We start from the raw sequence: 15284 nt of genomic DNA, 5'->3' as shown, positions 1-15284 counted from the left end.
GGTCCTTCCCCGCCCCTGCCTTCATGTGAGCCAGTAAAGGCATGATTTTTCCTGAAAATTCATTTAATCCATGTACACCCTGGGCTTAACTTTTATGCAATGCTGACAGTTTGCTACATTAACTCCAGGCGTGTTTTCAATAAAAGAAAACGATGTACGGTATAGCCTGTAAAACAAGCGGAGCTGTTTTTCCACGTTGGTAGTTGATGCAAAAAAATAGCTTTTGTGAACGGTTGAAACATTTCCACCCCATGCCCCCGCCTCACTTACTTCATCAGTTCAGGATCCTCCTTATCATCCTTCGTGGGTGGGATTTTCATTCCGCTTTTCTTGGCACGAGGGCAACCTGATAAACTATAGGAGTTTTTAAAAAACAGAAGAGAAAAAAAAACACACAAGGATATCACAATTCATTTGGCAAATTCCTTCCTGCCCTGATGCTAGTCGCCTTAACAGGTAGTCCTTGGCTTACAACCCTTCGTTTGACAATGGTTCGAAGTCCCAACTGCTCTAAACAAAACATTTGCTAGACCAATTCTTGAATATAGCTCATCTGTCTGGAACCCACATTGCATATCAGACATTAAACACAATTGAGAGTTATTTCACGAAAAGAGTCCTCTACTCTTCTACTCGAAACAGAATTACCTTATGCCACCAGACTTGAAATTTTAGGCTTAGATAACGCCTAAAAGAGAGAACTTAGAGAACTACACTGACTTCAGTCCAACCTAAGCGTAGTACAAAAAATTATCCATTGCAATAACCTACCTGTCAATGACTACTTCAACTTCAACCACAATAATACACGGGCACACAATAGATACAAACTCAAGGTAAACCGCTCCAAACTCGATTGCAGGAAATACGACTTCAGCAACAGAGTGATCAATGTCTGGAATACTCTACCTGACTCTTCCCCAAACCCCCAAAACTTTAACCTTAGACTGTCTACTGTTGACTTCAACCCATTCCTAAGAGGTCTTTAAGGGGCATGCATAAGTGCACCAACCTATCTACTGTCCCTGACCCAATGTCCCTTTTATTCGTACCTTTCATGTATTAATAATCATGTTTATACTTATATCTGTTATCTAATACATGCTCGACAAATAAAATAAAGAAAGAAAGAAAGAAGAAAGAAAGAAAGAAAGAAAGAAAGAAAGAAAGAAAGAAAGAAAGAAAGAAAATGACTTCAAACTGGTCCTTGCATTAATGACTATTCTGGCTGGGTGACTCTGGGACAATTACCAGGAGATTGTAACTTCTAGTCCTGCCTTAGCATGAAATCCACTTGTGTGACTTTGGGACAATTACCAGGACATGGTGAGTTCTAGTACTGCCTTAGGCATGATAGCTGACCGGGAGATTTTGGATCAATCACCAGGAGATGTTGAATTCTAGTCCTACGTTAGATGTGAAAGCTGTTTGATTGATTTTGGAACAATCACCAGGACACTGTGAGTTCTAGTCCCACTTTAGGTATGAAAGCCAGCTGGAATTTTGTGGGGAAAACAGGAGGAGTAATGTGTATTAAATATGTCTGCTGCCTTGAGTTATTTTTAACAAAAAACAATACAGGCAGGATATAAGTAAATACAGATAGTCCTTAATTTACAATAGCTCATTTAGGGAGTGTTTGAACTTACAGTGATGCTGAAAAGGTTTTTTTCACTATTTTTCACACTAATGACCATTGTGGCATCTCCCTGGTCATGTGATCAACTGACTCGCATTTATGACAGTTTCAGTATCCCAGGATCATGTAATCCCCTTTTGTAACCTTCTGACAAGGAAAGTCAGTGGGAAAGCTGCAAAGTATATTCCTGAACTGGAATAGAGCTTGGTAACAAGGTCAGCCAATGAATAGGCATAGCAACTAAATCAGCCAATGAAGACTGTTTGGAAACTGAAACTAGAAGTAGCCTAGGCTTGGCTCTATATTAAGCTCTGCAGCTCTGAAGCTATGATAAGCTCTGAGTCTGTCTGTTGAAAATGAAAGTGCTTCTCTCCTCTGCTTGCTTGCTGAACTAAAGTGAAGCTGGAAGTTCCCTCTGTTCTCTGTGCTACTGAAGTTACTAGCAACATGCTTCTGTCTGAGTTTGCTCCATGTTGGAGAAATCTACAACTGGTTTGTAAAATCTACTTATTATGTTTATAAAGATGTTAAATGAAGCATCAGCCATCTGTGTTTATTTTTCTGGCACTCAAATAATGCTGCAAAACTCTGAACAGAAGCCAGATTCACTTAACAACCGGGTTACTAACTTAACGACTGCAGTGAGTCACTTAACATCAGTGGCAAGAAAGGTTGCAAAACGGGGCAAAATTCACCTAACAAATTTCCCACTTAGCAACATAAATTCTGGGCTCAATTGTGGTTCGTAAGTTGAAGACTATCTATAAATATTTAACGAACTCTGGTTAAGATGGATGTGACTAAAGAAAGAGGAATTTCTACTATCTAAATAATTTATTGGCTGGGCCCCAAGTTGGGGAAATCTTCCTTACACGCCGCCCCCACCCCCATTCCTTGCTCCCAGGAAAGTATTAATTTTTCATTTCCCCCTGAAAATGAACATCTCATTTTCATCCTAACACTGAAAAAGGAACCATTCTTCCCTTTGATATTTCCACATGTGCTTTGATTTGATAATTTCCATTTCCACACCTCAGAAGGGAGGCAAGCGGTGGTGAAAATTAAAAAGAAAATGGGAAAAAAAAAAAAGGCAGCCATTTGCTTTAAGGGGAGCAGCTTTTGCAATTAATAGTGTCTGGCCAGGAAGGTATTTGCTAGCAGATGGCAGATGTTAATGGAGCTGTTCAAATGGGAGACTGCCGAGGCCCTCATTAATGTTTGAAAAAGATAATAGGAGTCATAAATACAGTGGTGTTATTAACAGGAATTTTGCGTCAGCTAAAATCGGAGCCTTTTATCATTATACCCACTGCAGAGAAGGTAAGTAATCTGATTCCGGAAAGTTTAGCTTTTTTTTTTTGAAAAGCAGATTCGAGAGATGAAAGTTGGATTCGTCTTTTGCTAACTTTTCCGAATATGTTGCAATTTGTCTATTGCGCCAAGGAAAAAAATAAAAGATGTTGAGACTTTGGAAAGAGAGCAGAGAAGAGCAACTAAGATGATGAAAGGCCTGGGGACTAAAACATAGGAAGAACGGTTGCAAGATTTGGGTATGCCCAGTCTAGAGAAAAGAAGGACTAGGCAGGACATGATAGCAGTGTTCCAGTATTTGAGGGACAGGCACAAAGAAGACGGGTGTGTGTGTTTGTGTGTGTGTCAATTTATTTTCCAAAGCACCAGAGGACAAGACAAGAAACAACGGATGGAAACTAATCAAGGAGAGAAGCAACCTAGATTTAAGGAGAAACTTCCTAACAGTGAGGACAATTAACCAGTGGGACACTTTGCCTTCAGAAGTTGTAGGAGCTTCATCACTGAAGATGTTTAAGAAGAGATTGGACAACCATTTGTCTGAAATGGTATAGTGACTCCTGCTAGAGCAGGAGGTTGGACTAGAAGACCTACAAGGTCCCTTCCAGCTCTATTCTGAAATGACTTGAAAGAGAAACTAGAAATGACTTCAGAATTGAAACTGAATTATTTTTTTGAGGGGAATGCATATATAATATGTATTTTAATCACATTCTGTCCAGTCCTCTAAGGCTCAAGATAGGAAGTTGGAAAATTGAAGAGGGGAGGGGGAGATTATTATTACATTTATTGCATTAGAAAGTTCCTTAGCTTCATTCTTCTTCTTTTTTTAACTTAAATTTGACTGGTTCTCTTTAACAGCTCTTTTAGACTGTTCGTGCCAATAAGAGGGGAATATTTGTAGCTCAGGGTTGAACTGTGGTGTCCTTAGTGCTCTCTGAGCTTGATGGTTTTCTTGCAGTCATTTCATTACCCAACTAGGTAACATCATCAGTACGAGCAAGCAAATAACCAAGATCAGAGAGCACTGTTCATGGTTATGCAGATGAGTGGGGGGAACAGGCATAAGTACTCAATAGTAGTAACTGTGAGAAGGATCTTGGAGTTCTAGTGGACAATTACTTAAATGTGAGCCAGCAGTGTGCAGCAGCTGCTCAAAAAAACCAACACAGTCTTGGGCTGCATTAACAGAGGGGAAACTATATGTACTTTAATCTTGTGCTTTTAAACCTTAGTGGGCTGCCCAGAGTCAGATTAGTGAGATGGATGGCTCAATAAATCATTCTTAAAAGAATGCATAAACAAGTGGGATGGGATGGAGGGAAAAAAATCAAGATGGCGGCCATGACCATAACTCAGGCAATGAATTATGTGGTTGCCTTGGCTTTGTCTTGGCTTTCCTGACTCCCTTGAAAAGAGGCCTGGGCTCATCAGTTCCCCAAATACACCGATTCACTTCCTCTCTTTCTGCCGTCGATCTCTTTTTTTTTTTGTAGACGCATTTTCAACTTACCTCCTATGTGATGCGTAATTTCCTGTTATATGACCGGACCCATCACAGCCAGGAGTTGGGCACCTGAGAGGAAGAAGATGGAGGAGGAGGAGGGAGGGAGGGAGGAAGGAAGGAGAGGGGAGGGATAGAGAAGGAAGAAAGGAAGGAAGAGGAAGAAAAAGAGGAGGAGGAGGAGACGGAGGAGGAAGAGGGAGAGAAAGGAATAGAGGAGAGAAGTAGGTAGGAAGGAAAGAAGTAAGGAAGAAGGAGAAGGAAGAGGAGAAGGAAAAGAAAAGAAAGAAAAGAAATAATTATCATCCTTATCTCAGATGGGAAACTGTTTTTTCTTTTCTTTTTTAATGTAGGTAAATTTCGATGAAGGAAATTCCAGATGGACATAAACGTGATAGTAAATCTGCTTCCCTACAATTTACACATTAGAGTAAGGCAAACCTAGTCTATAACTTCAGAGTCAATTGTTTTCATCACAGAAGTTTGAGGATTGTGGGGTTTTTTTTCTCTCTCTCTCTCTCTCTCTTTTATCTCTATCATTTGTCATTGTAGATCTATTGTCTCCTAGGATTCTCAGAGCACAGAAAAGAGAAATAAAACTGTAAAACCAAGGGGATACATGGACCTATCAAATTTATTACTACTGAATGGAGATTGGAAGCTGGATGAAGATGAGAACAAAAATCTGGGCTGGAATGAAGACTCAAATGATTTTCCCACATTCAGAGGAGCTTAGTTTTGAAAGAGAGGGGCCAAACCAACAAATTCAACCCTGCTCTCTTCAGGAACTGAAATAGATAGTCCTCATTTAGCGACTGCCTTGTACAGAAACCATTCAATTACATCAATGTAATTGTGACCAAATTATGACCAAACCTCACTCTTACAACCTTTGCAAGCCTGTAAAGCAAAGGAAAGCTGAAGACAGATCAGAAGCACAGCTGTAGTTTCAATTAGTGACTGCTTTGCTTAATGACTGCGTTGCCAGTCCCAGTAGCCACTAAACAAGAACCACTTCCATATTATTTCCAATCATTGGGGGACCGGTTTGTGCTTGAAGACATCCAAGAAAGAGAGCTCACCAATTCCTGTGGTTATTAATTCTACTATCGAGTGGAATTTTAGTATTGAGCACTCCTTTATAATTACCTACAAGTAGTCCTCGACTTGCAACTGCAATAAGGTTACTGTCATGCACCTGTTGTAATCTGATTCCGAGGGGGAGGTCGAACAGCTGACAGGGTGTTGGGAATGTGGCTTTGGTGGCTGTGGAGGAAACTGGGGAAGGAAGACCCCTCACATTTACGATGGCTGCAGTGTCCCAGGGTTATGTTATTCCCTTTTGCAGCCTTTTGTTGTGGTTACCTGGCAGCAGGTGCAGACGGCTGAGGAGAGCGAGGACTCTGATGAGGGGCCAGGACCATCAGGGAGTGGACTGCTGCCTTCAGAGATTGTGGGGGCTGGCAGCAGTGATGAGGAGTTTCCCGAGGAGCCTGTGCCAAGTGCACGAGCACGAAGGATTGCTCGGAGGAAAGAACAATTTCAGCAGCAAAAGTGACTCAGGAGTAAGGATGCAAGGTAATGGCCCCTCCCTCAAGAGGATACAAGCCAGGTTTGGAAAAGTGTTCTTTGCAGACGGCAAAGAAGCTCTTAAGCTCGACTGGTGGACATTTTAATTCGTGTTTGGAGAATCTTGTAAATTAGTTCTTATCTCTGGGTTTTTGGCAGCCTTGACAAACAACTTGGCAAGGCTCTTTCTTGTCGGAGCGAATTAGTGGAAAGCAGCCTTCAGAACAGAATTTGTTATTAAACCTTGAAAGGTGGGGGCTGCTGCCTTTGTCTGTGTTTGCTCTTTGGGACCCTAGTTGGGTCAGAACACCTTTTGACAAGCAAAGTCCATGGGGGAATCCAGTTTTACTTAACAACCGTGTTAGTAACTTAACAACTGCAGTGATTTACTTCACAAAGGCGGCAAGTAACATAAATTTTGCACTCAGTTGTGGTTGTATGTCGAGGACTATCTGTATTGGGAAAAACTTCTGGTTCTGAAATTGTTACAATAGTATGTTATAAGCCACCCAGAGTCACTTTGTAGAAAAACAGCCCGCAAAATAAATTTAATTAATAAAAACAAAATAAAATATTCTTTATAGATAGCCCCCAGGGGTTTTTAAGCAGAAGAAAGGAATGGTGTCGCGTCGGTCATGAAGATTTTTGAGGACTTCAGAGCTCCCAAAGTTTCTTTTTTGTTTACCGTCTATACTTGTGGATAAGTCAAGAATTTTAGCTTCTAAAATTGGGTTTGGCTTGTCTATGAACCAGAGCTCTGCTTTTTAAAAGCCGGTCACAATCTTAAAATGGTGCAGTTTTATAAATGACAACGCAACAGTTTAAAGTTTCGCTGTTGGTATGGTTAAATTTTTGAGGATCAGTGGTGCACTTTTCATGATAAACTGCTTGAAATTTGGCCGGTCGGATTATCTGCAGAAAGGCTGATCTACAATTATATGTGGTAATTTTTTTTTAATATACAGGTAGTCCTCAACTTACAGTCATTCGTTTAGTGACTGTTCAAAGTTACAAAGATACTGAAAATGATGACTTACGACTGGTCCTTGCGCTGACGAGCATCGCAGCATCCCACAGTCACATGATCAAAATCTGGACAGTTGGCAACCAACCTGTTTTTAAAATGGTTGCAGTGTCCTGAGGTCACATGACCACCATTTAGGAGCCTCTGTGGCGCAGTGGTTAGAGTGCAGTACTGCAAGCTACTTCTGCAGCCGGCTGCCTACAATTTGGCAGATCGAATCCCACCAGGCTCAAGGTTGACTCTGCCTTCCATCCTTCTGAGGTGGGTACAATGAGGGCCCAGATTGTTGGGGGTGCAAGAGGCTGACTCTGTCAACAGCTTAGAGAGGGCTCTAAAGCACTGTAAAGCAGTATATAAGTCTAATAAGGGCTATTGCTATTTAAGACCTTCCCAGCCAGCTCCTAGAAAGCAAAGTAAGTGTGAGAAAACCAGATTTGCTTAATGACCATCCGATTCATTTATCCATGGCAGCATTTCATTTAACAAACGTGGCAAAGAAGTCATAACATTGATGTGGTGGGATTCAATTGGTTAACAACCAGCCAGGGGCAAGTTGGGCGGGACCAACCAATCACCAGAACTACCAGTTCGGGTGAACTGGTCCAAACTGGGTGAATCCCACCCCTACATGGCTTTCATAACCACAGAAATCCTGCCCCCAATTGCAGTTGTACATTGAGGACTATCTATCATCAATTATCTGCCTCAATTTCCCATTATATGTTATAATTTAAAAAAAAAATTTGGACAACTATCAGAAAAATGCAGTTAAATCTGTGCTTTGAAAGACTTGAATGGGCTGGAGATAATTTTCTTTTTCTGGCATGGGGGAACATGGGAATTTTCATGACTTCTAAATGGATTAATAGTGGCAGTCCTCGACTTACGACATTTGAGCCCAACATTTCTGAGACATTTGTTAAGTGAATGCTGTCCCATTTTACGACATTTCTTCCCACAGTTGCTAAGTGAACCGTTGCAGTTGTTCAGTTAGAAACATGGTCCTTAAGTGAATCTGGCTTCCCAGATATGAAAAACTTTGCTTGTCAGAAGGTCACAAAAGTTGATCACATGACCCCAGGACACACCATCATAAATACGAGTCAATTGTCAAATGTCTGAATTTTGATCACGTGACCATTGGGATGCTGCAGTGCTGATATGAAAAATGACCATAAGTCACTTTTTTTCAGTGCTGTTGTAACTATGAATGGTCACTAAATGAACTGTTGCAAGTTGAGGACTACCTGTTGACTCCTATTATTATTATTTTTTTTTAAATTGCACAGGGATGCAAAGGATAGCGCATCGTGTTAGCAATGTGGAAATATACTCTCTGGAAGTGTAATAAAAATAGTTATCACTTCACCAGTGTTGCAAAAGCTCATTCAGAGTCAAAGAAGAGAGTGTAAGATTAAAAGGGACAGGCGTCATGAAGGTAATTATTCTTTCCAACACAACAACTTGATGTTCTCCATAAGTGCAGGAACTAAATTCCACCCCCTTTGCGCATTGCAAATCTTGAAAAATAATTCTCTTGGAACTCCTCCTAACAATCATTCACGACTTTGCCAGTGTAATTAGCACCTTATTAAGACATCCAGCAGCCTCCGGATCAAGATATAGGTAATGCTCGGCTTACGACCGCAATGGAGCCCCAAATTTCTGAGCCATTTGTTAAGTGAGTTTTGCCCCATTTTACGACCTTTTTTGCCACGTTTGTTAAGTGAATCATTGCAGTTGTTAAGGTAGAAACGGTTGTTAAGTGAATCTGGCTTCCCCATTGACTTGGCTGGTTGGAAGGTCGCAAAAGGGGATCACAGGACCCTGGGACTCTGCAACCGTCATAAATATGAGACAGTTCCCAAGCATCCCCTCCCATTTATGACTATAACCTTGTTGCTTGAATGTCTACGATTTATATTATTTTATTTATTTCCTGGTATGATTTGATTGCTTATCTAGTAATTTATGACTATCATTAAGTGTTGTACCTGATGATTCTTATTTTTTCTTTTTACGTACACTGAGAGCTAACGCACCAAAGACAAATTCCTTGTGTGTCCAATCATACTTGGGCAATAAAGAATTCTAATTCTAATTCTAATTCTAATTCTAATTCTAATTCTAATTCTAATTCTAATTCTATTCTATTCTATTCTCTATTCTATTCTATTCTATTCCAATTCTCTATTCTGTTCTGTTCTGTTTTGTTCTCTTTTCTCTTCCAATCTATTCCATTCCATTGCACTCCACTCCATGTTTTCTATTCTATTCTATTCTATTCTATTCTATTCTATTCTATTCTACTCTACTCTACTCTACTCTACTCTACTCTACTCTACTCTACTCTATTCTATTCTATTCTATTCTATTCTATTCCAGTTCTCTGTTCTGTTCTGTTCTGTTCTGTTCTGTTCTCTTCTAATCTATTCCATTGCACTCCACTTCATGTTTTCTATTCTATTCTATTCTATTCTATTCTATTCTATTCTATTCTATTCTATTCTATTCTATCTGAATTTCGATCATGTGACCATGAGGATGTCACAAAGATTGCTAAGTGTTGAAAAACGGTCATAAGTCACTTTTTTCAGTGGCATTGTTACTTCTAACTGTCATTAAGTGAACTGTTGTAAGTTGATGTATTCCATTCTCCCCGTGAAGGAAGATCTCGGTTAGGGCAGTTCAGAGGGCAGGCAACCTTTGATAACTCTCAGCTTGGTTTACCAATTTTTGGTGCAGGAATGTGTAGATCTTTGGGAAAATGTTTGTGATGTATGACACAACGTGAATTGATCTGCTGACAATGAACAACGACACAATGATGTCCCTGGTATTCTCTGAGCTCGGTTGCTTTCTTGCAGACGTTTCATGACACAACTAGTTGATGAGAAGCTAGAGATATCTGGAAGTTGAATTATGCCAACTGGAATTCTTTTCTTGTTGGTGTGAAGTTGGTTTGATTGCTTATTGTACCCTATAACTATCATTAAGTGTTGTACCTTATAATTCTTGACAAAAGTATCTTTTCTTTTTTATGTACACTGAGAGCATTTGCACCAAGACAAACTCCTTGTGTGTCCAGTCACACTTGGCCAATAAAGAATTCTGTTCTGTTCTGTTCTGTTCTATTCAGTGTTTTGCTGCATATCCAAGTAGGTGGATAATACAGGTAGTCCTCAACTTGTGACCACAATCGAGCCCAACATTTACGTTGCTAAGTGAGACAATTGTTCACTGAGTTTTGCCTCATTTTTTACAACTTTTCTTGCCATGTTTGTCAAGTGAATCACTGCAGGAATTATCTCCTCCTCTTGCCTGCCAATCTCACTCCCTTCTAGCAGGGATGATGATACCCAGTTCAGGAGTGGGATTCTACCGGTTGGGATTGGTTCGGGCAAACTGGATGTTAAAGTTTTACAGCTGGCTCGCCGAATCAGTATTTCAAACAACTGTCTGGCCACGCCCTCCCCTCCCAGGAGTTTCCACAAGGCTCCCAGAGCCTCCGCACGGGACTCTGTACTTACCTCGATGGAGGTTAAGTACAGGGTCCCGTGCGGAGGCTCTGGGTGGGTGAAAATTGGGCCTTCTGGAAGTCCTGAAACAGGCCTATTTCCAGTTTCCAGAGGGCCTCCAAAGGCTGAGGGAGGCTGTTTTTGCCCTCCCAAAGGCCCAGGAGAGTCCTCTGGACCCTTGGGAGGGTGAAAATGGCCTCCCCGGGCTCTGGAGGCCCACCGGAAGCCAAAAACAGGAAGTTTTGATAGTCCACACCCACCATGGCCATGCCTGCACAGCAGCCGGGCAGCGAACCGGTTGTTGAGATGTTTGAATCCCAGTCCTGACCCAGTTGGCTCCTGAAACATTTAGAGAGGGGACCAAGGACCCCACAGTCCTCATCCTCCTTCCCCTCTTCCTCTCCAGTCCTCCACCTCCACCACAAACGCCCCTTCCCTTCTAGTACTGATGAAGTTACCTAGTTGAGCAATGGAACATCTGCAAGAAAACAATAAAGCTTCACAGTCGTCTTCCTCCTCCTCCTCCTCCCCCCCGGCAAATCCCGGGGTCACGTGAACCCCTTTTTTGCAACCTTCTGAAAGTCCACGGGGGAGCCAGATTCACTTAACAACCGTGTGACTAACTTCACAACTGTGGTGGTTCGCTTAATGGCGGCAGCAAGGAAGGTCATAGAAAGGGCAAAACTCAAATGGTTCATTAGCCGCATACATTTTGGGCTGAATTGTGGTTGCGTGTGTCCTTCATAAATCCAAAAAAGGAATGGGTGTATGGGTGACATCTAGTTATCTGGTGATATGTCACAGATGATTTTTATGGGAAAATAAATAAGTCTTGCCTTCCATGGGGCTATAAGGTCCTTGCTTGCAATTCTTGGCTCATTTTTGTGACTAATCTATTTATCTCCCCCTTTTTTTCTTATTTTTTTGCTTAGGGTTCTGTTCCAACCTCTGACCAGCTCAAAAAAAAAAAATATTTCCAAATGTAAGTTCCTTGGGCTTTTGGGGTGGTGTTGCTAAGCTGCCCAAGAAGTCATCCTCGGAAGTGTGAACATTTTCTCTCTGTTGGAGTGGATGAGATGTTCTCTGGGCAGACACTGATCTGATCTGAGCCAGGATTCCTGAAGCAGAAGTTATTTTTAGAACAAGGAATGGGTTACCTTTATGGGAAATATAGAGATAGATAGAGATTTCTTCTAGAGTCATGACTCAGGACGAGGAGGAGGAGGATGACTGTGAAGTTTGGGTGTTTTCTTGCAGATGTTTCATTGCCCAACTAGGTAACAAAATCAGTGCTAGAAGGGGTGGGATTTGCAGGGGGCAGGAGGAGGAGGAAGAGGACTGTGTTATCCTTGGTGCTCTGAGCCCACCTAGCAACTCTTTGCTAAAATTTTGAAAGCCCACCCCTGCTTAAGAACCAATGTAAAAAGGATTGCAAAATCATTTGATGTCCTGCTTAATCACCGCTGTGTGACTTACGACCATAATTCCGGGTTCAATTTTGGTCCCAAGTTGAGGATTACCTGTAGTAACTCTGAATGCAACGATGCATAGAGAAAACTTAATTAATCGAGTTTTAACTGAAGGAGGAAAAACGATGCCATCATTGGGAGAAAGAACTGATAGACATTCTCGAGTTCCACAAAGGGAGAAGCTAGTTAGATTGTTGTTTGATCAACTTTGGACATTTTTTTTTCCCCAGAGTAGGCCAGGCATTTTGCTGTCTTTGTAGTTTGCGGTCCATAAATTGTCAACTCTGTTAACAAAACCAGTGCTATTAGGCAGAAGGAGGACGGCTGATATTGCATTGTTTACTAGAAAATTATTAAGAGGTTTAGGGGAAAAATAGGGTTGCATAAGTCAAGGATGGTCCATCAAAATCTGCCTGAGATTCAAATATATATAGATTAAATCAGTGTGAATGTATACAAAATTCAGGCCACTTTTTCCTACTGTCATCCAACGCCTGAGTCCCTTCCCTTCCCAATCCAATACAAGTAGTCCTTGACTTACGACCACAATGGAATGCAAAACTTCTCTGGCTAAGTAAGGCAGCTGTTAAGTGAGTGTTGCCCCGTTTTTACGACCTTTCTTGCCACAGTCGCTAAGTGAATCACTGCAACTGATAAGTGAGTAACCCAGTTGTTAAGTGAATCTTTTTCTTCCCCATTGATTTTGTTTATCAGAAGGTCGCAAAATGGGGATTACATGACTCCAGGACATGGCAATCGTCATAAATGCGAGCCGGTAGGCTAAGCGGCCGAATTTTGATCACGTGATTGTGGGCGGGGGGGGATGCTATGACAGTCGTAAGTGTGAAAAATGGTCATCGGCTCTCTCTCTTTTTTCATTACTGTGGTAACTTCGGTCGCTAAACGAATGGCTGTAAGTCGGGAACTACCTGTACATGTTGTGAATCGGTACCGAAAGTCCGTTCTCAGGCAGATTTTGACTTTAAAGGGAAATTTGCAAGCCAAAGAATAAGAAGCAAGAGGAATAGGGGAAAAAAGAAAAAGAAAGTTGAGCGCAAACATACTTGAGGTCAGCAGAGTGGGCAGCCATGAGGTTTCTGAGACTCTTGTCAGCAAGAGGACAACCAGAAAGGCTGAAAAAGAAGAGATGGAATATTTGGGTAAGCTAAAAAAAAAAAAAAAAAGTTGGGAAGATCAAAGCAAGGGGAAGAGGGAATAGAAGAAGGGCAAGCAATTAGAGCCACTTTATCACCGTTGGACTTCAATTCCCAGAATTCCTGAGCCAGCCATTCATGGCTGGCTCAGGAATTCTGGGAGTTGAAGTCCATCGGTCATAAAGTTGCCATATTTGCCCGCCCCTGGAATAGAACCAAAGAATCCACACTTACAATTTTTAAAAAAAAAAAGATATATTTTTTTTTTAAAGAGACGGTCACAATCCGAAAAGAGTAAGGGTAGGTAAGGTCAACTAACCTGCGGTGAGAAGCATAATTTCCCGTGATGTGTCCGCTCCCATCACAGCCTGGGGTAGGGCAACTGAACGAAAATAATCATGGGGAAAAGAAAATGTGAGTGGCCAAAAAATATAAAGAAATCAGTAAGATTTGTGCATATGTGGAAAAAAAAAATCTAAAACTAGAAAAAAAAAGGAGGAGATAATCTCTTTCTCTCTCTCTCTTTGTCATAGAAATTCAAGGAAGAGGGAACTATCAAAGAGTTTTAGGGGTTTTTAGGTGTCCAGTCACCTCCCAATGACCTTCAGACTGTTTCCTAGTATGATTTGATTGCTTATTGTACTTATGACTATTATTAAGTGTTGTACCTGATGATTCTTGATGAATGTATCTTTTCTTTTATGTATACTGAGAGCATTTGCACCAAGACAAATTCCTTGTGTGTCCAATCACACTTGGCCAATGAAACATTCTATTCTATTCTATTCTATTCTATTCTATTCTATTCTATTCTATTCTATTCTATTCTGTTCTGTTCTGTTCTGTTCTGTTCTGTTCTGTTCTGTTTTATTCTACTCTACTCTACTCTACTCTACTCTACTCTACTCTACTCTACTCTATTCTATAAGTTGTGGGAGCTTCATCAGTGGAAGCTTTCAAGCTTTCTTCACCTGAAGGCAAGATAAGAAGCAATGGGTAGAAACTAATCAAGGAGAAAAGCAATCTAGAACTAAGGAGGAATTTCCTGACAATGAGAACAATTAATCAGTGGATCAGTTTGCCTTCAGAAGTTGTGAATGCTCCATCATTAGAGGTCTTCAAGAAAACATCGTCTGGGATGCTATAAGGATTCCTGCCTCGGACAGGAGGTTTCACTAGATAGAAGACCTTCCAGTTCTATGAGTCTCTGTTTTACCCTGTTGCATGAACCATGCCTTCTCATTAAACCATAGTTTATTTGTTTGTCATATACAGTGTTATACGAACTCAACCACTGGATTCCATTAACCAGCCATATTTTTTTTTTAAGCTCTTCTGCTATCCAGTATGGCTATGTTAAGCAATTGGAAATTTCCTTTAAACTTTAAACTAAATAAATGTCCCCAAAAAGATTTAAACATCTTGAGTCTTGTACCATGGATTCTCTCAGGCTGGTCAACTTTTTAATTTAAATAGTGAGAATCGTGCCAAATCCTTTAATATTGTTAGCTAAGCAGCTGAATCCTCCCAACGATTTAACCAGAGACTGAAGTTTATCTCAGCTCCCTGGAATTATTAAGTTGAGAGGCCAAATGAGTTGAAGAGTAGATTTCAAAGGAAAAAAAAAAGGGGGTTGATTTTTTTTCAGAGAATATACAACCACAGGGAAACATTGCCGATAAAAGTGTTCCTGTAAATATAAACTCTTATCCTTTTTTTCCTCCTTTTGACATTCCTAAGCATTAAAACACGCCTGCTGATGATTTTTACCTTGCCATTTGTTGTGTATTTATCCCAATAGACACATCACATCCATTGCGCGTGCACACACACACACACACACACACACACACCCCTCCCCTTTTCTATTTGGAAAAGATGTTTCGAAGTGGGGAAGACATTTCGGAAATGGTAGTTTTCAGGGAATGTTGTGACAGCGTGCAAACAAGGAAGCGAAGCAATCTGTTTATCTAAAGTTGTTTTTCTTCTCCCACCACATTTCTAGCACGAATGTAAATAAAATGCATTTATCACCACTTCAAGCAGACGTTAAGATTGGGGTGGTTTAGATTAACCGTTCCACACACCCCCCATTC

The 15284-nt window shown here is 40.9% G+C and overlaps 1 protein-coding gene across 3 annotated transcripts in view; it reads right to left on the bottom strand.

The window, feature by feature from the left end:
• MYT1 (myelin transcription factor 1) overlaps positions 1-15284 on the bottom strand; it is a 160024-nt gene that overhangs the window by 31226 nt on the left and 113514 nt on the right. For 2 of the 3 annotated variants that reach the window (XM_087928877.1, XM_087928875.1), the window contains exons 15-18: positions 13508-13570; positions 13099-13167; positions 4464-4526; positions 271-354 (exon numbers count right to left, since the gene is read on the bottom strand). In XM_087928877.1, coding sequence (XP_087785003.1) covers positions 271-354; positions 4464-4526; positions 13099-13167; positions 13508-13570 — 279 coding nt within the window. The remainder of the gene's footprint in view (positions 1-270; positions 355-4463; positions 4527-13098; positions 13168-13507; positions 13571-15284) is intronic. The other variant, XM_087928876.1, reaches the window with a different exon arrangement.

Source organism: Pseudonaja textilis, chromosome 3 (assembly GCF_049901715.1).
Source record: "Pseudonaja textilis isolate UNSWEBS1 chromosome 3, rPseTex1.2, whole genome shotgun sequence".
Taxonomy (NCBI): Eukaryota; Metazoa; Chordata; class Lepidosauria; order Squamata; family Elapidae; genus Pseudonaja; species Pseudonaja textilis.
This window is presented reverse-complemented; position numbering and strand designations above follow the sequence as displayed.